This window comes from Urocitellus parryii, chromosome X, assembly GCF_045843805.1.
Source record: "Urocitellus parryii isolate mUroPar1 chromosome X, mUroPar1.hap1, whole genome shotgun sequence".
Lineage (NCBI taxonomy): Eukaryota > Metazoa > Chordata > Mammalia > Rodentia > Sciuridae > Urocitellus > Urocitellus parryii.
In genome coordinates, this window is record NC_135547.1 from 77,476,150 (window position 1) to 77,495,827 (window position 19,678).

General features: G+C 35.1%; 1 protein-coding gene across 4 annotated transcripts in view; it reads right to left on the reverse strand.

Moving 5' to 3' along the window:
- The window catches only part of Phka1 (phosphorylase kinase regulatory subunit alpha 1), a 110,850-nt gene that overhangs the window by 62,616 nt on the left and 28,556 nt on the right, over positions 1–19,678 (reverse strand). For all 4 annotated transcript variants that reach the window (XM_026414032.2, XM_026414031.2, XM_026414034.2 and 1 more), the window contains exons 6-13: positions 19,487–19,567; positions 12,358–12,456; positions 10,903–11,049; positions 7,961–8,014; positions 5,909–6,031; positions 3,900–3,995; positions 3,039–3,146; positions 1,120–1,198 (exon numbers count right to left, since the gene is read on the reverse strand). In XM_026414032.2, coding sequence (XP_026269817.2) covers positions 1,120–1,198; positions 3,039–3,146; positions 3,900–3,995; positions 5,909–6,031; positions 7,961–8,014; positions 10,903–11,049; positions 12,358–12,456; positions 19,487–19,567 — 787 coding nt within the window. The remainder of the gene's footprint in view (positions 1–1,119; positions 1,199–3,038; positions 3,147–3,899; positions 3,996–5,908; positions 6,032–7,960; positions 8,015–10,902; positions 11,050–12,357; positions 12,457–19,486; positions 19,568–19,678) is intronic.

Consider the following 19,678-nt stretch of genomic DNA (forward strand, 5'->3'; position numbering starts at 1 on the left):
TGAATGGAATATAAAAAGGAATAAGTGCAGATGAGAAAGGAAGAAACTAGAGGGAGATAAAACACATCAAATGACTGAAAAACAGAAGAAACAGTGGGAGAGTTTGAAGATACTGGAAAATAGTAAGTTTCTTGAGGATGCTGGGGAAGAGGATAAAATCAAGCATCAGAAGGGGGCCTTGGCTTTGAATAGAAGAATAACACCTTTTTTCTGAGATTAGAGAAAAGGAAGCAAGGATGGGTAAAATTGTTGAGGTGGGGAGGGTTGGAGGACTGACAAAGATCAGAATATTAAGTATCTGGAGACATTTAAAGGGAGGTTCACAGCAGTACTCAATACCATATTAATGCATAGTGATGTTGGAAAGTCAAGAATCACCTCAAGCTTTCTACCCTAGGAAATGAGGACATTGGTAATGTCATTGAAAGTGATAAGGAAAATAGAAAGATTTGTTTTTCTTGGGAGAGGTAAAAGGATGGGATAAAAACAGAAGATATCAGTTTTGTATTTGAAGTGTAAGTGATAGAGAAGTTTTTTAGGTACTGGAACATAAATTTTTTAATATGTTTATAACTTAGCTCAGTGTTTTGTATGAAATAGATACCTACAAATTTAAGTTGATTTATTTAGCAGTAAAAATAAAAGTTAGGCGTACCCTCCAAGGAGGTAATGGTCAGAAGCAACCTTATTATGAAGTAGGTAGTCCCAGCAAATTAACACACAGTATATGTACACATAGAAAGATGAGAGTATGAGATTAAGTACAGAAACAATAGGAGAACATGAAAAGAAAGGAGTATTAGCAGATAAAGCACAGAGAAGGTAATTAGAAAGGAAGCAGAGATAAATAGGAGGCTGAAATATTGTGACAATGAAAAGAGTTTCCAGAAATAAAAAAGCATCAAATAATATTTTGAGTCCTCTGACATCACACATTATTCATTTAGGATTAATATTAACAGTAAGTTTTGAACCAATCAGAACCAAGATCATCATATACTTTTTGAAATCTAACAAATGCAAGATGAAGAAAAAAGTCATAATTTACTGGCCCCAAGGTCTCTGTCCCTAACCACACCTTGAATATAAAGTTTTGCTATTGGGAATAGGAATACACACCTTGAACCACAACATCTGGCTTTGGTACAGTAGAAAATCTACGATTCAGGGGATCAATTTCTCCAGGAGCTAAAAATCCCTAAAAAAATCAGAAAGATTATTAGAATGTCTCTAAATCAAAAACAAATAAGCTAATGTTTTAGGGAAAACAACATCATCAGAAATAAAATAAATAAACTTCTTGTATGAATATGTTTGAACTCCCATAATTCACATCCAAATTAATTTTATTTGAAGTTTATTCCTAGTGGTGCCCACAAATCCTTCTCTTGGAAGTAGGCAGGGTATAAATTCTAAATGAACAGAAAGTTTCAGATTACTCCTCTTCTTTCTCTAGATATACATATAATGACACATATTTAGATGATCAGACTCCAGTGTTTATTATGAATATTTTAGTCATTAGTCCTGCTGTTTCTGCACTTTTTTTCCTGCTTTCTGCTCATTGGAAATCTCGTTTTCCAGTTCTGGGGATCAAACCTAGGACCTCTACAACTGACCTACATCCTCAGACTTTTAAAATTTTTATTTTATGTTTTTGTGGTGCTGGGGATTTGAACCTAGGGTCTTGTGCATATGAGGCAAGCACTCTACCAGCTGAGCTATATCCCCAACCCTAAAATTTTATTTTGAGTCAGAGTCTCACTAAATTGTTCAGGCTGGCTCAAATTTATGACCCTCCTGCCTCAGCCTCCCAAGTCGCTGGGATCACAGCTATGCTGCACTGTGTCTGAGTATCAGAAATCGTTTGACTTAACTTGAGTTTCTGTCCTTTATGAACTGTGATGAACTCACCTATTTTATTCTTAAGCATACCACTTATCTCCTCCTGTTTTCATTACATATAATTTATTCTAATTGAATGATAAGTTTACCAGGCATGGATTACTTTAAACAAAACATTCTTCCCATTATTTGCTCTATTCATGTTCATGTCAACTAAAGATAATCAAACAGCCATGGTCACCAAAAAAAAAACACAAACAAACAAAAACATCTCAGAAAAGAAATAATCATATATAAATAGGTCAAAGAGTCTGGCTCAGAAAGGACAGCTTAGGGGGATGGGGTTGTGGCTCAGTGGTAGACCGCTCACCTAGCATGCTTGAGGCACTGGGTTCAATCCTCAGCACCACATAAAAATGAAATAAAGATATTGTATGTCCACCTACAACTAAAAAATAAATATTAAAAAAAGAAAGGACAGCTAAGTCCCAGAGCAGATTCTCTAGGAGCCTGGTTATATATCACATCAAAATAACCTACAATGGGGAAATATATTTGCTAGTAAATCTGGAAAACTTTGGAGAAAGAAATCCCTTTGTGTAGGTTCAAAATGCTACAAAGAAGCTGAATACAAAGTCAGAAGTGCTTCATTAAAGGCTGCCTCAATAGAATTTGATGTGCGGAACATTTCAAGAGTCCCTTACAAAAAAAAAAAAAAAAAAAAACAGAAAACTGAAAACAACCAAACAAAAAGTCCATAGTGTTCTACCCAGTTGTCAGGGTGCTAAAATGATTAGTTCAATTAAAGAAAGAAACATTATGTTGCTTAGAAAGGTTAGCACTTAATCCACTGTCAGTAATTACTATCTAAGGACAATTGCATTTATTAGTCACCAGGCAAGGCACCTAGGAGTTCTGAATAGAAAAAATCCTGGGCTTGATCCTTTAGCATCTCCAAGTACAATGCCAAAGTAGAAAGCCCTGGGTGGCATAAGGAAAATGGTTGCCAAGGAGTACAAGATTTTCATCAAGGGCTGACTGTGCTTCTTACTCTGAAAACTTGGAAGAAAAACTATAATTAAGGCACACTATAAAAGGCAAGACATCCTTCAGATTTAATGAGCCACTCACAAATCTGATTATTAAGGTGACTAAGGCAGAAAAAGCCTGAGTAGCTTAAAGTTTCCCCTTACCTCTGCCATCAAGCTTCCTAAAATGTATAAAGACTGACCCCACATATGAGGCAACTTCCCCATGGGTACTCGGTCCACAGTGTGAGGATTTTGATATTCTTCATCAACCTAAATGAAAACACAAAGAGGCCAGATGAGAGGTAATACAACGCTTATGCTACTAGACCATAAAAGGCTGAGTCTCGATTTTGGTTTTACATAGTAACATAGGCAATGCACTGATAAGTGAAGCATTATAACAACAGTCTAGGGCAGTGCTTGCTCCACAAACTGTAATTACCAGAAGAGCTAATTCAAATGGAGATTCTGGTTGAGGTGTGAGGGAGGGAATGACATCTATTTTTGAAAAGACTCAGGTGATGCTGCTGATATTGCTAGGAGCTTATTCTTCCTTCCAATCCCAACAGAATGCAAGGTTGTATATCTCTTACAATCAGGGCTCTTTAACAAAGAGGAACAATGGTATACCTGATTTGTTTTTTGGGAAAATGAAGATAGGACATACTTTGTTATCCAAGCCTGATCTACTCAAATGATCCTGGATTATTGGTCTCAAAGTGGAGAATATCAAAACCTGAGAGTGCACACAGAACATCACGCTAGTCCTACCTACTGATCTCTATGTCATCCTCAGCATTACGGTTTGGTCTCATCCTATCTCCCTGTATAGTAGTGCCATGATTGAGACTCCTTTACCAATTTATTTCTAAAGGAATAAAATCATATTTCTATTGTCTTATACCTAAAGAAAAACTTATTGAACATTAAAATCAGAAGATAAGCAATTATTTGATGCAAATGAAGCAGTCCTATTGAATTATGCTTCCTCTTCAATCAGTGTTATAGCATTTTCCAACTCACCCTGTCAGGAGGAACACTGTACAGCTCTGGCAGAAGTGGGACTCCATTTTTGCCCTTGATGAGGACTGCTTCAAGAGCCTCTCTATACTCTTGAACCTACAGAGAAAAGAAAGGCAGACAGTTCTTGTAGGTACTATTTTAAAGCAGCTTATTTAACCAGGTAAAAGGGAAACAAAGGGGAATGGTAGTAGATACTTGTTATAGGCCAAATATTATTTTAGGACTTTGTATACTTTAATGTATTTAATTTCAATAATAGTAGGCATGTGTGATTGAAGCCATCTTACAGGGAAATGCAGGCTCAGAGAGGTTCTGAATTTGTGGAAGATCACAGGGCATGAAAATGGTTGAGTCCAGAGTTCAACCCTAGTCAGCCTTCTTCCAAAGTCCTGCTTGATTCCATGTGTAGTACTTCAAGTACACCTCCTTGATTTTAGGATGGGTTGGACTTTAAAACTGCATTTTCCTGTGTCAAATTTGTTTTCTAGTATGATTAGTTTTATTCCTTTGCTTAGTAATTTGTTGAAGCCTAGCAATACATAAGATGTAAAAAATAAAAACAAATACAAACAAACAAATAAGGGCTGGGGGTATAGCTCAGTGACAGAGCACATGCCTAGCATGCATAAGGCCCTGGGTTTGATTCCTGGTACTGAAAAATAAAGTTAGAAAACCCTATAATTTATGATAGAAAAATGTACAATCAGTTATTCTATAACATTTGTTTTGAAAACAAATTTGTTCTGATGAATTGGATAATTTAGCAGAACATAAATTTCATGTTTGCTTATATATGATTTCATCCCAAGAATGCATTCAGCTGCTTAAGAATACACAAAACACACACAGGCACATACCTCAGGAGGACAGTGAACTGTATCCATCCAGATATGCTGTTATAAATTTCTATCCCATTTCAGATAACCCTTCTTTTACCACTTCATAACTTACAAACTGTAACCCTCTGATGGTCAACCTGGCCACATGGCTGTGGGTATTCCCTACTCTTCTCTCTTTTTAAATTTTTCTTCTTTGTTCTATGTTCTTTTTCTCTAATTTCTCTCATTATTTTCTTGTATTTTTGCATCTCAATTATACAGAATGATAGGTTTCATTGTGGTATATTTGCACATATACTAAAACACAATCTAATCAATTTTACTCCCCAATACTGCTTCCACCATCTTTTTCTTCTTCCCCTCTAGATCTCCTCTCTCCACTCTACTGTTCACCCTCTACTTTCATGGCATCCCCCTTTTCCACTCCAGTCCATTTCTGTTTTTATCTCTGAGAAAAACTGATTGTACCTTGAATTTACAACATGTCTCTATCTGTGAAATTCAAAGAACTCCAGGGATATCTTTTTTAAAAAAATATTATTTGATCTGGGCATGGTGGCATACACCTATAGTCTCAGCAACTTGAGAGGCTAAGGGAGGAGGATTGCAAGTGTAGCCCAGCCTGGGCAAATCAGGGAGACTCTGTGTCAAAGAAAACTTTTTAAAAGGTTAGAGATGAACAGATTGGAAAAAAAAGGCTGGAGATGAAGCTCAGTGGTGGAGCATGTATATACAGTGTGCAAAATCCTGGGTTTAATCCCTAGTAGTATAAAATCATAATCTTAATTGTACATATTTATGGGATTCAGTGTAGTAATTTGATCCATAGACACAGTGTGTAAGAATCAATTTGATTAGTTAATCAATTAGGATAGTTACATTTCCATCTTTTTAATAATTTATTATGAGAGAAAAACTGTTCTGATGTACAGAGAAATGAAAGAAGTCAATAACAATATTTGGGCTATTCAGTGGTCAAAATTGAGGCAAAACAAATAGAATTTAGGTCTCCCAATTCTTATCTTAGTACCCTCAGCTACTAGTCTGTAGGGGACATCTCTGTCTCCTTTGAAGACTTCAATTTGAACACAAAATTGGTATAACCATTAACTGAAAGAGCAAGATATAACAAGACCAGTTTGCTGAAAACTCCTTCCCCAAACTCATTACCTGTTCAGTATTTCCACTGAAGACCCCATCAAGGATAAAATATGTCCAGAACAATGGCCATTCACACTCAATGTTTTCAAACAACTTCAGCTCAGCTGGTTCATAGTACAAACGATTGGGATCCTGGTAAAAATACAATAAACATTCTGTCTTATCACTCAGAGATTAGATGTACATCTTTTGTTCAGAGGTATTATTATTATTATGGCCTTTCCCTACATATAGTTTTATTCAGAAAAGTCAGTCAGTATTTAGTACTGTATGAGGTGATTATAACTAGTGAAAGTGGGATAATAAGGACTTCACAGGAGGGTATATGAAGAAGTAAGTTTAGCTTGCAATGAAGTTTCATTTGGTTTTATTCTTGCTAAATTTGAGTTAGTAATAGGATGTACAAATAGGAATGCTTACCAGGGCAGCTAGAGATGAGGGTTTGGGAATCATCCTCATAGAAATGATACATGAATTACCAGTTATAGATGAACTTAGTGAAAAAGTACTATATAAAATGAGCAAACTGCCCCCAAATGGAATCCTCACAAATCTTCAGAGTGGGGTGACAGAAGGACAGAAAGAAGACTCAGGAGAGTATAGTGTGAAAATTAAAATAGGAAAAGAATTTCAAGAAAATGTAGGAGTAGGTAATAGTGATACAAAATGAAGAAGTCAAGGAGAATAAGGATTGAGAAAAAGCTATTGGATCAGTCACTTAGAAGCTTATGATGATGTTTTAGGGCATAATTTTAGTATACTGGTGGGGGCAACAGTCAAATTCAATGCTAAGGAATAAAGTGAAAAAGAGGAAGTAAGCCAGAAAAGTTTGAGCTTGATTTAAAAGATCACAATGGCCCTTGACCATCTCACCTAAGTCTTAAACAATATTTGCATTACCAATGAAAATGTTTATTATTGACCATTAATTCTCTTTAGTAGTCAGGTGTAGTGATAAATGCCTGTAACCCTAGTTATTTGGAAGACTGAGGTGGGAGGATTACAAATTCCAGATTAGCCTGGGCAAATTAGCTAGACTGTCTTCAATAAATAAATAAGGGCTGGAGATGTAGCCCAGTGGTAAAGCACCTTTGGGTTCAATCTCCAGGAACAAAAAACACTTTTTATTTATTTAATTTTCCCCGTGGATATTTCCAAGAAAAAATTTGTCTATGAGGAAAAAAAAGGAATTTAACCTTTTCAAGATTGAGTACTGTTTAGAACTAACCAACTAAAAAAACTTGCAAAGGGTTGCTATAATTTGGATTTGGTTTGAGTATGTTCCCCAAGGGTCCATGTGTTGAAATTTAATCTGCACTGTTAGCTATTAAGAGGGCAGAAACTTAATCCAACTATGGTGTTTAGAGGTGAGGCCTGGGAGAGGGGATTGGGATTCAATAAGATTATTAGGGTGGAGGCCTCATGAATGAATACTGATGGCTTTATTAAAAGAGAGAGAGAGAGTGACCAGAAGAGACACACAGACATGCTCATGCTCCCTAGCTTTTGCCACATGATGCCCTGTACCACCTTAGGACTCTACCAACAAGAAGGCCATCACTAGGTATGAACCCTTGAACTCATATCTCCAGAACTGTGAGCCAAAATAAATAAAACACTTTTCTATATAACTCACCCATTCTGTGTATTATGTTATTGGCAGCAGAAAATGGATGAAGACAAGGGACCAGAAAGATGTACCGATGGCAAGATTTTTTTCTTTGTAATTTTAAAATATCGGGGGGGGGGAGATACTCATGAGATTATGCAAATTTTCTGGTTTTGCTTAAACTTTTGCCCACTGATTTTTAACATTCATCAGTAATTCTTTCCTGAAATTAACTAACTGCAAGAGTTTTCTTTCTTTTTATCTAATCCAGAATGGCTCCCAAACTGAGAACATAGCAGTGAAGCCCAACAAATACAGCAAACACCAGGTATTATTTTCCTATTTAGTGATTTACGTAAGCACCAACAATGACATAAATATTCTCTCTGAATGATGTTGCAGATAGCAGTGACCCTTTTCCCATATGTTCATTTGTGGGAAAAGAAACCTACTTCTTTAGGAGTTTTATATCCATCTCGTAGGAATCGACAGCAACCATAACGACCCTGGGGAGATAGATCAAAAATCTCAGAAGCTTATACATTGGTACATCAATATAAATAGTCAGAAATATATATTTGGTAAAATCTATCTGTGCAGTTTCTCACCAATACAGACCTGATAGCTAAAAACAAAAACAAAAAACCTGAAATCTGCTCAGCAGCAGAAACTGATTTCCAGCAATGTGATTTCAAGTGAGGGCTAAGTTACAGGTTCTTCCTTAGATCAGCATTACTAACAATATCCACCTTAGGGTAAGTCTGACAGCCTAATTACTAATCTATATGGTCCTGCCAATATCTCACAGAGCTTATGAGAGACCACAGGGTTTAAAAAACATATTTTTAAATTTGAGAAGTTACAAATACTGTACAGTGTACCAATATATCCATCAATCACCATAATCTTATATTAACATCTTACATAATCATAGAACATTTATCAGAACTAAAACATTAACTTTGGTACAATACTATTAACCAAAGTACAGAAGTTAAATGGTTTTCACCAGTTATTCTACTAATGCTCTTTTTGTGTGTGTGTTTGTTCCAGAACCAAATTCTGAATCCCACACTGCTTTTAGTTGCCCTGCGTCCTTAGTCTCTTCCACTCTATGACAGTTCTTCAGCCTTTCTTTGTTTTTTATGACCTTGATACTTTTAAAGAGTATTCATGAGTTATTTTGTATAATGTCCCACATTTAGTTTTGTCTGCTTTTTCTCATAATGCAATTTAGGTTATTTATTACTGGAGGATACCACACAATTGATGTGCCCTTTTCAGTGCATTATAGAAGGGGGCATGTGATGTCAATATGTCCTATTAGTGGTGAAGTTCCCCTAGTGGTATCTGCTAGGTTTCTTCACTATAGTTTTCCCATTGTAAATATTAGATATTAGATATTTGGAGGGAGACACTTTGAGACTATACAAATATTCTCTCTCTGCTTAATCTTTCATCCACAGATTTTAGCACCCATCAGTGGGTCACTCCTGAAACAATTATATTTTAGTGTTTACCTAATGGTAATTTTATATTTCCTTTATTTCTTCAATATGTTTTTGTGTGTACAGTAAACATTTACTTAATATTTGATAATGAATTATTCTTAGTTGCTTAAACATTTCATATAAGCTATGACCCCTTGGCATTAATACTATTTAAAAATAATTTTAAAAATTTTTATTGGTGAATAATAATTATACAGAACAGCAGATTTTATTGTGGCACATTTGTACATGCATATAACATGATTAATAACATTCCCCAATATGTCCACTGCTCTCTCTCTTGATCCCCCTGCCTCCCTACCTATACACTAATGGTTTCATATAGAGTCATGTTTCTACTAGCATAGTCTATAAAGAACCATTCCATCATCCTCAAAATAATGCAGAGCTCCTCCCCCACCTTTCTTTTTCTTTTTTCTCCATAACTTCCACATATGACAGGTGGGTATCTCATGAAAATCAAAGGGAAACTAGAAGAGTAGAGGAAAGGGACCACAGAGGGAAATGGGAAATACTACAGGATGATATTGACTGCTATGGTTTGGATGTGAGGTGTGCCCCAAAAGCTCACGTGTGAAACAATGTAAGAAGGTTTAGAGATTACATGATTTGATTCTGAAAGCCTTAACCTGATCAGTGTGTTAATTTCCTAATAGGACTGAGTGTTAACTGAATGTGGGTAGGGTATGCCTGGAGGAGATGGGGCATTGGGGGTATGCCTTTGGGGTATAGATATTGTATCTGGCGAGTGGAGTCTCTTTGCTTCCTGATCAGCATGTGAGCTGTTTCCCTCTGACACACTCTTCCACCACTATGTTCTGCCTCACCTGAAGCCCTGGAAAATGGAGCTGACTGTCTATGGACTGAGACCTCTGAAAACATGAGCCCTCAAATAAATTTTTCCTCCCTTACAACTGTTCTGGTCAGGGTCTTTTAGTCACAGCAGTGAAAAAGCTGACTAAAACATTGACCAAATTATATTGTTATATTGTGTGTATGTATGAATATGTAACAACAAACCCACCATTATGTATAATTATAAGGTATAAATTTAAAAATCTTATTGTTAAAATTAAACAAAATTCCAGAGCTATATCTTTTTAAATTTTTTTTAGTTGTATTTGGAAACAATACCATTATTTTATTTATTTATTTTTATGTGGTGCTGAGGATCGAACCTAGAGCCTTGCATGTGCTAGGCAAGGGGTCTACTGCTAAGTCACAACCCAGCCCCTTTAGACTATATCTTTATAGACAACCTGTACCTCCAACTTCTGGCAACCACTAATGTTTTTTTTTCCTGTTCATTTTTCTTTTCCAGAGTACCATGTAAGTGGAATCATATAAAACATAGTCTTTGGGGTCTGGTATTTATTTCACTTAGCAAAATGCACTTAAGAATCATCCATATTGTTACATAGATCAGTATTGTTGAACAGTATTACATTGGGAGGAATTATAATTTTTTATTGCATTGAAGGTTGTTTCTAGTTCTTTTTTTGCAATTATCAGTAACACTGTTATAAACATCTGTGTGCAGATTTTTGTTAGAGAATAAATAAAATATAAAATAAAAACAAATTTTTATTTTTGTAGGGTAGCTATATAGGAAAGAAGTCATTGGATCACATGGTAGGTATATGTTTAAATTTGTAAGAAACTGCCAAACTGTTTCCCAAAGTGGATGTACCCATTCTGTATTTCCACTAGCAATAACTATAGAAACTAAAAAGCTTTTAAAGGAAACTATTAGAACAGGACAACTAAAAAAAAAATAAAAGATTCCTTAAAATCACTGACACAGATCATGTTCAAGGCCTCCAGATGCACTATCCCCCTCAAAGTCACAGCCTCAAAAAGAAGAAAGGCAAATGTGGACATACCTGAAGCTTGGTGATTATCTCCTGTTTTGTGAGCTCCACCAACTGGCTGTCCTCGACAGCAAAGGCTGGGAAAGAAATCACTGACAACAGACTAGCATCAACTTCTTTGGATGTTGAAGCCCGGGGCAGTAGTGAATTAAGGATAGACTAAGAGGAAGAAATTCAAATATGGTACATTAGTAAATACCTTGGCATTATAAAACAGTTTTAGTTTCAAGAGATTAATGTGGAAGATCTTTCAGAAAATAACCCCAACATTATTCAATAGAGAGAGTTTAGAAAACTAGCTACTTTGGTTAAGTCATCCCTTCTCTTAATCCTGTTCTTAATAAGTCCCCATTCTATTCTTTTTTTTTTTTTTTGAGAGAGAGAGAGAGAGAGAGAGAATTTTTTAATATTTATTTTTTAGTTATTGGCGGACACAACATCTTTGTTTGTATGTGGTGCTGAGGATCAAACCTGGGCCGCACGCATGCCAGGTGAGCGCGCTACCGCTTGAGCCACATCCCCAGCCCCCCATTCTATTCTTAAGGAGCTGCTTGTGTATAGAGATCACTCTAACATCCCATCCATTGTCCTATTGGTCCATTAGTAGCTATTTAAGGATAAAGTTAAGGCAAAATATAGCTGCTGAAACGCAAGATAAGGAAGGGTCAGGTCTTATGCCTCTGACATATATTTTTCCCCATGGAAAAGTTTTGTTTTTAAAATTAGAAGGCAAGCTTATATTTATTAGAACACATGAACATCTAATCAGACTTTGAAAAAAAGGATAAAATTCATCACTCCAATGAGAAAAAAACATCTAAATCTTTATTTATAATAAACTCTTTCTTTATATCCATTTGTTTCAGATGGGGCCTCACAATGTTGCCCATGTTCATCTCAAATTCATGAGTTCGCCATGAGCTCAAGTGATCCTCCCATTTCAGGTTCCTCAGTAGCTGGGAATATAGGCATGTGCCACCACACCCAGGTAAAACTTAATATTTAAAAAATGATAATAATCATACCCAAAACTGAAGATATATATTTACAACATTAACATTCTGATCTCCAAATTATCTAACCCTGGAGGTTACCAAACAAAAGACTGTTTCAGGGACACTGTGAAAAATACCCCAAAACTATTATCTCTTGTTCTCTTTATATATTTAGAAAAGGAAATTTTCAGGAATATTATAGCCTCTTGATATGATGGCAATGGAGAATTTTGTATACTAAGATAGGATCCTTTCAAAACCTTTTATAACAGAACAGGAATATTATACATTTTATAGACCATGCTATATTTGACTTATCTCAGTACACTATGCTTGATAAAGACATTTCTTGACACATGGTAATAAATCAGATGATGTACTATCCATCTGCTCTTCTTAATCTATAGCTCATGCTAAATGTGAGTCTAGGCAAGAATAAAATTTTCTATAACATGGTCCATTATTCTCTTACCTGGCAGTGTTGTACTTCATCAGCTAGGACATGAATAACAGATTGGGGCCCACCTTTTCCACCAAATAGGTCCAGTTCATCTAGTGCTTCCAGCGCTGCCTGTGCAAAGCAATGGAAGAAAGGAAACCTTCAGGGTTAGAAAGATAAATACTTCTGGGCTGGAAATATAGCTCAGTGATTCAGCACTAGCCTAGCATATGCAAAGCGCTGGGTTCAATTCCTAATACCACTATCACCAAAAACAAACAAACAAATCCCAAAAGGTTTATATTTATATTCCCTGTATCCTAGTATCTTACCAATGCATATGATGTCACTTTTAAATATGTTTGATAGAGCAGAAAATACAATAATATTTATTTTTCTTTTTCTCCCATATGGTCCCAGAGAAAGTTACAATGGAGTCTATAGCACTATCAAGTCAAGCAGCACACCAAAATAATTTGACATCATTATGTACAACTATAATGCTCAAAAAAAGTGAAAAAATAATTTGAACATAGAACATGAATTTGTAGTAAACCATTATTTTTTGGGGCAAGGATGCTCCAAGTATGATACCAGCACATAAGAAATGTTAGAAGTTGTGTGGTGTAAGATAACATAACCACCATACATATTGCTACACAGCTGAGTTTCCACACAGAAGTAACTTCCTTAGAAACATACTATAGTTGACTTTAAAATAAACATTCTTAGTCACCAAACAAAGAAGGAATTCCCATGGTTTTAATTTTTTAAGAATATTTTATTTTTTACTTATAGTTGGACACAATACCTTTATTTTATTTATTTATTTATATGTGTTGCTGAGGATCGAACCCAGTGGCTTACATGTGCTAGGCGAGTGCTCTACCACTGAGCCACAACCCCAGCCCCCCCCATGGTTTTAATTTTATACTCTCTCTCTCTCTCTCTCTCTCTCTCTCTCTCTCTCTCTCTCTCTCACACACACACACACACACACACACAATTTATTGATTATAGTCAACCTAATGAGCAACAGATAAAATTTATTTCTTCTATCTGAAACTTTCTAACCATTGATCAACAATTCTGCATTCCTTCCCTTCTCCATTGCTCCAGCCTTGGTGATCATCATTCAATTCTCTACTTCTCTGTTTGACTTGTTTTTCTTTTCCCTTTGGTACTGGGGAGTGATCCCAGGGACACTCTACCACCAAACTACAATCCCAGCCCTTTTTTATTTTTTGAGATGGTGTCTTGCTAAATTGCCCAAGTTGGCCTTGAACTTTTGACTCCTCTACCTCAGGCTCCCAAGTTACTGGGATTACAGTTGTGTGCCAGCATGCCAGGCTTTGACTTTTTAAGATTCCACACAAATGTGAGATCAACATTTTAAAATAATTTATTAATTTCTTGCATTTCTAAATATGCTTTCAGATCATAAAAGTAAAGTATACTCCTTATAGAATTTTTAAAAACATAGTAAAGTATAAAGAGGGAGAAATCATTCCAAACAGCCACTAGTTTTTCCTATGCATATATATATATATATACTTGAGATTACATTTGGTATCTTTTTACAATTCATTTGCAGCATAAGTGTTTTCCACGTTATGAAAAACTACTTTGCCAGATATTCATCTGATAGAAGATTAATATTCAGAATATATGAAGAACTAAAAAAACTAACAAAAGAACAAGTAATCTAATCAATACATGGGCAAAAGATCTGAATGGACACTTCTCAAAAGAAGTACAAACAGCCAATTAGTATATGAAAAAAATATTCAACATCAAGGAAACGCAAATAAAAAAATTCCCAAACTACCCCATTCAGAATAGTCAATATTAAAAAAATGCAAAATAACAAATGCTGAGGAAGATGTGGAAAAAAGGAACTGGTGGTAGAAATGTAAATTACTACAGTCACTATGGAAAACAGCATGGAAGTTCCTTAAAAAGCCTAAAAACAGATCTACTGTATAATCCAGCTGTACCACTCTTGGGTATATATCCAAAGAAAAAAAGTCAACATACAAAAGACAGACATACATATCCATGTTTACTACAGCACCATTTACAACAGCCAAGTTATGTAATCAGCCTAGGTGCCTGTCAACAGATAAACCAATAACAAAAATATAGTATATATACACAGTAGAGTATATGTCCACATTCCATAAAGAAGTGTTTATTACTTCAGCCATGAAGAAGAATGAAATAGCCAGGCACCATGGTGCATGCCTGTAATCCCAGTGACTGGGGAGGCTGAGACAGGAGGATCATGAATTCAAAGCCAGCCTCAGCAGAAGTGAGGTACTAAGCAATTCAGTGAGACCTGTCTCTAAATAAAATACAAAATAGGGCTGGGGATGTGGCTCAGTGGTCGAGTGAGTTCAATCCCTGGTATCCCCTCAAAAAAGAATGAAATCATGTCATCTGTAAAAAAAAATGGATGTATCAGAGGTCATCATGTTAAGCAAAATATGCCAGACATTGAAAGACTAGTATTTTCTCTCATATGTGGAAACTCAAACAAACAAACATACAAACAAACAAAGGATGACCTGAAACTAGAAGAGGGACTATTAGGGAAGGGGAAATGCACCAGGAGAAAGGGGGAGAGAGAGAATGGCAAAGGAAGGTAATAGGAAGGATGAATATAATTATGGCACAATATATGAATATATGGCCATGTCACAATCAAAACCATTATTTTGTACAATGAACATGCATTAATAATTATAATTTTAAAAAAGAAGGCAAGAGAAGGCTGATAAAGTTGTTTAGGCTATCAAATCCTTAAGACAGGTACTTAAACTAGATTATATTATTTCAATATTTCTGGTCAATAGTCAAACTTATAATCAATCTTATTATCCTCATAAATAATATAACTGGGTGAGCTGGGCCTGGTGGTGCACACACCTGTAATTCCAACAACACTGGAGGCTGAGGCAGGAGGATTGAAAGTTTGAGGCTAACCTTAGCAACTTAGTGAAGCCCTAAGCAAACTTAGTGAGACCCTTCTCAAAATAAATAATAATAATAATAATAATAATAATAATAATAAAGAGCTGGGGATGTATCTCAGTGGTAAAATGTCCCTGGTTTCAATTGCCAATGCCTAAAGAAAAAAAATAATAACAAATAACACAACTGAGTGATAGATGAAAACTGTGTCAGAGTTATGGATTTATTTTTCCATATAGGCTACATCTCCTGAAAAAGTGATATTTGCCAGTTTTAAGGCAAAATGGCTGGCCAATTCATATTTTTTTATGTAAACTTAAATTCAAAATACCAGTCATGCCAAGTAAATGACTTAAGTTTCATTTCCTATTTCATCTCTTGCTAAATTAAAAATTCCTTGAGGTCAGGGTTGTGTTTTTACTAATATCTAGAGTACATAGCAGGGTATATAGTAGGCTTGTTGTTGAGCTAACAATTATGTGTTTTCATTTTGAGTTGTTTTGTAAGCATTATTTTCCTGAAGTAGAATTATTTGGTCAATGGGTATGATCAATTTTTGAGATATAATGCTAAATTGTTTTTAATGCATGTCATACCAATATAACTACCAGGAGGGTATTTGAGGGCTGAGGTTGTGGCTCAGTGATAGAGCACTTTCATAGCACATATGAGGCACTGGGTTTGATCCTCAGCACCAAATAAAAATAAATAAGTAAAATAAAGGAAAGTATTTGACAATACCTTCCTTTGTACAAAAAAAAGTGTCTTGAGGGCTGGGGATGTGGCTCAAGCGGTAGCACGCTCGCCTGGCATGCGTGCGGCCTGGGTTCGATCCTCAGCACCACATACAAACAAAGATGTTGTGTCCGCCAAAAACTAAAAAATAAAAATATTAAAAAATTCTCTCTCTCTCTCTCTCTCTCCTCTCTCACTCTCTCTTTAAAAAAAAAAGTGTCTTGATTTTTCCCTGATTTGATAAAAAAGGTTTATCTGTTGCATTCACTTGCATTAAATTGTGAGCAAGATTGAATATAATTTCCTCAATTATAGGCAGGACTGATCTAGTCTTAGGGCTAAAAGGCAGTTTCAAAGATGCTTCCCTAAAGAAATGATACTCAAAACAAAAGTAAGGGTAAGTGGAAGTAGACCAGGCACAAAATACTCATTAATAACAAAGGGGAAAATAGCAAATTCATAGCAGAGGTTTCTGGCAAAAGCCAACTTAATTAAGTGATTAAAGATAACCTTAACAGTAATGGGACAAACTTACATTATGCACTTCTTGATGATACAGAATCACCTCTGTGGTATTCTTGCCAAAAACATAACTTGAATCTAATCATAAAGGAATAGCACACCAAATCAAATTAAGGGACATTCTATAAATAACTGATCCGAGGCTGGGTAATCAAGTGAGGGGAAGCTCAGTGGTACAGTACGTGCTTAGCATGTTTAAGATCCTGGATTCTATTCCCAGGATCAAACTAGGCCAAACAAAACAAACAAAAAAACCAGCCTGTATTCTTCAAAACTTCCAGGGTCATGAAAGATAAGTAAAGACTGAAGTAGTGTTCCAGATTGAAGGAGCCTAAAGAGACATTATAACTAAATGTAATATGTTATTCTAGATTGGATCCTATATCACAAAGATTTTTTTGCCATAAATGCCATTATTGAGACAATGAAAAAAATTTGGATGAGATATGAGAATTGGATGGTAGGATAATGCCAATGTTCATTTCCTGATTTTAATGACTGTATTATAGTTATGGAAGAGTCTTTGAGGAAATTCACAACGAAGTAGTTGAGGAGTAGTGGGGCTTCATTTCTGTAGTGTACTCTCAACTGGCTCAGAAAAAAAATTGTGTGTGTGTGTGTGTGAACGTGCACTTAAACAGCTAGAGAAAAATGTAAAGTAAATGTCACCAAGTGAGAAACTTAGATGAAAAATGTATGAGAATTATTTGTACCATTCTTACAATGTTCTCCAGTCTGAAATTATTTCAAAATAGAAAAAAAAAATAGTTTCAGTGGTTAAAACTTTTTGGGTCCAATATACAAAAATAAAGGTTTGAAGAAAATGGTCATATATGACATATAATGTCATATACCTTTCATATATTGATGGGAAAAAGGAAACTAGTAAAAAAATTTTGGAGGGCAGTTTTAAAGTATATATCCCTTAACTCAGTGTTTCCACTTTAAAAAAAATCTATTCTATAAAAAATATTTGTGCAAGTTCATCAAGATATATGTATAAGAATACTAATTAAACATTATTTGAAATAGTAAAAAATGAACATAATTTCATTAATAGAGTTATTATTAAATGCTATACAACAACTGAAAAGACCAAATTAATCTTAAAAGAAATGACACAGTAGCATGTTTAGTTATGCTCTTCAGTGACACGAGATTTACTGAATGAAAAAATCAGGTTACAAAGAAGTAGGTGTAGTATGACCTCATTTTAAAATATAAATTTAATATCCGTACTATTTTTTCATTTTAAAATACATTAAAAAGAAAGAGCTTACCCAGTAGATAAATATTTATAAATACAAAGTTCCACATATATTTATTAACTCTACTGCATCAATTATATAATTCAAATTTTCTATGATCTCAGTTTTGGTTTATTGCATGTATCATAGCCTGACCATATTTTTTGTTCAATTACTACATTATAACTATTTCTGTTAGCCTTATATATCTAATATATTTACTGTGTACTAATTGAAACTACATTTCAGATTAGACTTTCTTATTATAGGTTGTGACTCTTAAAAGTCTATCATGGCTGGGCATGGTGGTGCATGCCTATAATCCAACAGCTGTAGAGGCTGAGGTAGGAGGATCATGAGTTCAAAGCCAGCCTTAGCAATTTAGCAAGGCACTTAGCAATTCAGTAAGACCCTGTCTCCAAGTAAAATATTAAAAAAGGTTAAAAAGGTTGGGGGTATAGCTCAATGATTAAGCACCCATGAGTTCAATCCTTGGTACCAAAAAAAAAAAAGTTTATCATGATCCTCTTTGTGTTCTTTATCCAATGTAATATTTTTTCTTTGAAGTCTATTTCATTTGATATTCATATAGAGTCATGCCTGCACTTTTTTCTTTCTTTCCTTCTTTTTTTTTTTTTTTTTTTTTTTGGTTCTGGTGATTGAGCCAAATGGTGCTTTTTCAACTATTCTATATCCCCAGCTCTTTTTTTTTTTTTGAGATGGGGTTCTCACTAAGTTGCTTATGATCTTGATAAATTGCTGAGGCTGGTCTCAAAGTTGTGATCCTCCTGTCTCAGCCTCCTGAGTCATTGGGATTACAGGCATGCACCATTATGCCCAGCTCCACTGATATTTTTCATGTATTTCAGACTTTCCTTATCCTTTTGTCTTTAATCTTCTGTATCACCTTTGTTATTTAGCCAATATAGATTGGATTTCTTTTTTTCTTTTTTAAAATCAATCTGTTGGGGCTGGGGTTATGGCTCAGGGGTAGAGCACTTAACTAGTATGGGTCAAGCACTGGGTTTGATCCTCAGCATGGCATTAAAAATAAATAAATAAATAAATAAATAAATGTATTGTGTCCATCTACAACTAATATATATAAAATTCGAAAAATCAATCTGTGTCTTTGCCTTTTAGTAGAAAAATCATATTATACATATTTATCATGATGGATATATTAAATTCTATTCCTGCTATACTATTTTATGCAGTCTTACTGTTTTCAGAGAAAATAAAAGCTGATAGGATGAAAAGACAGAGCTAAGCAGAAAGTGGTGGTGGTGATGATGATGATGATGATGTGGGGGACAGAGGAGAGTAAGGGAATGGAGGATTGAGAGATGGTTCTCTGATATCAAGCTTGGTCAACTGCTCCATGGAAGAACAAAAAGTTTCCTTTGTTTTTGTAATGGTAGAGATAATGGGTTTAAAGTATTTTGAAATCCTTGTGAGACATTTAAGTATAGGCATACCAGAAAAGCAGTTGGCTATCAAATCTGGAGCTTGTAAAAGTTTTTATCTACATACCCATAGTTCCATGGGAGAATCTGAATTTTGTCTGTGGTTTAAAAGAATAATTAATCTGATGATGGTCCACATGCTCATTAATTTTTTTCTATGGCAAAGGTACACCAGACTTCCTTACCCCATACTTTGTGTAAACAAGAAAGCAAAATTACCTTTGCCATTCCAACTGAACTGGCATTCAGTTCTGAGATCCCTTGGTTGGTCTTGTCTCCACGTTCCCATATCCCGAAGTCCTGGCATAACAATAATCGATACACCATCAGCAAGTCATAACTACTAAACACTAACTAGATGCACAATTCTTGAATAAAAAACATTGATAGTAACTAATCTGCCATACATAT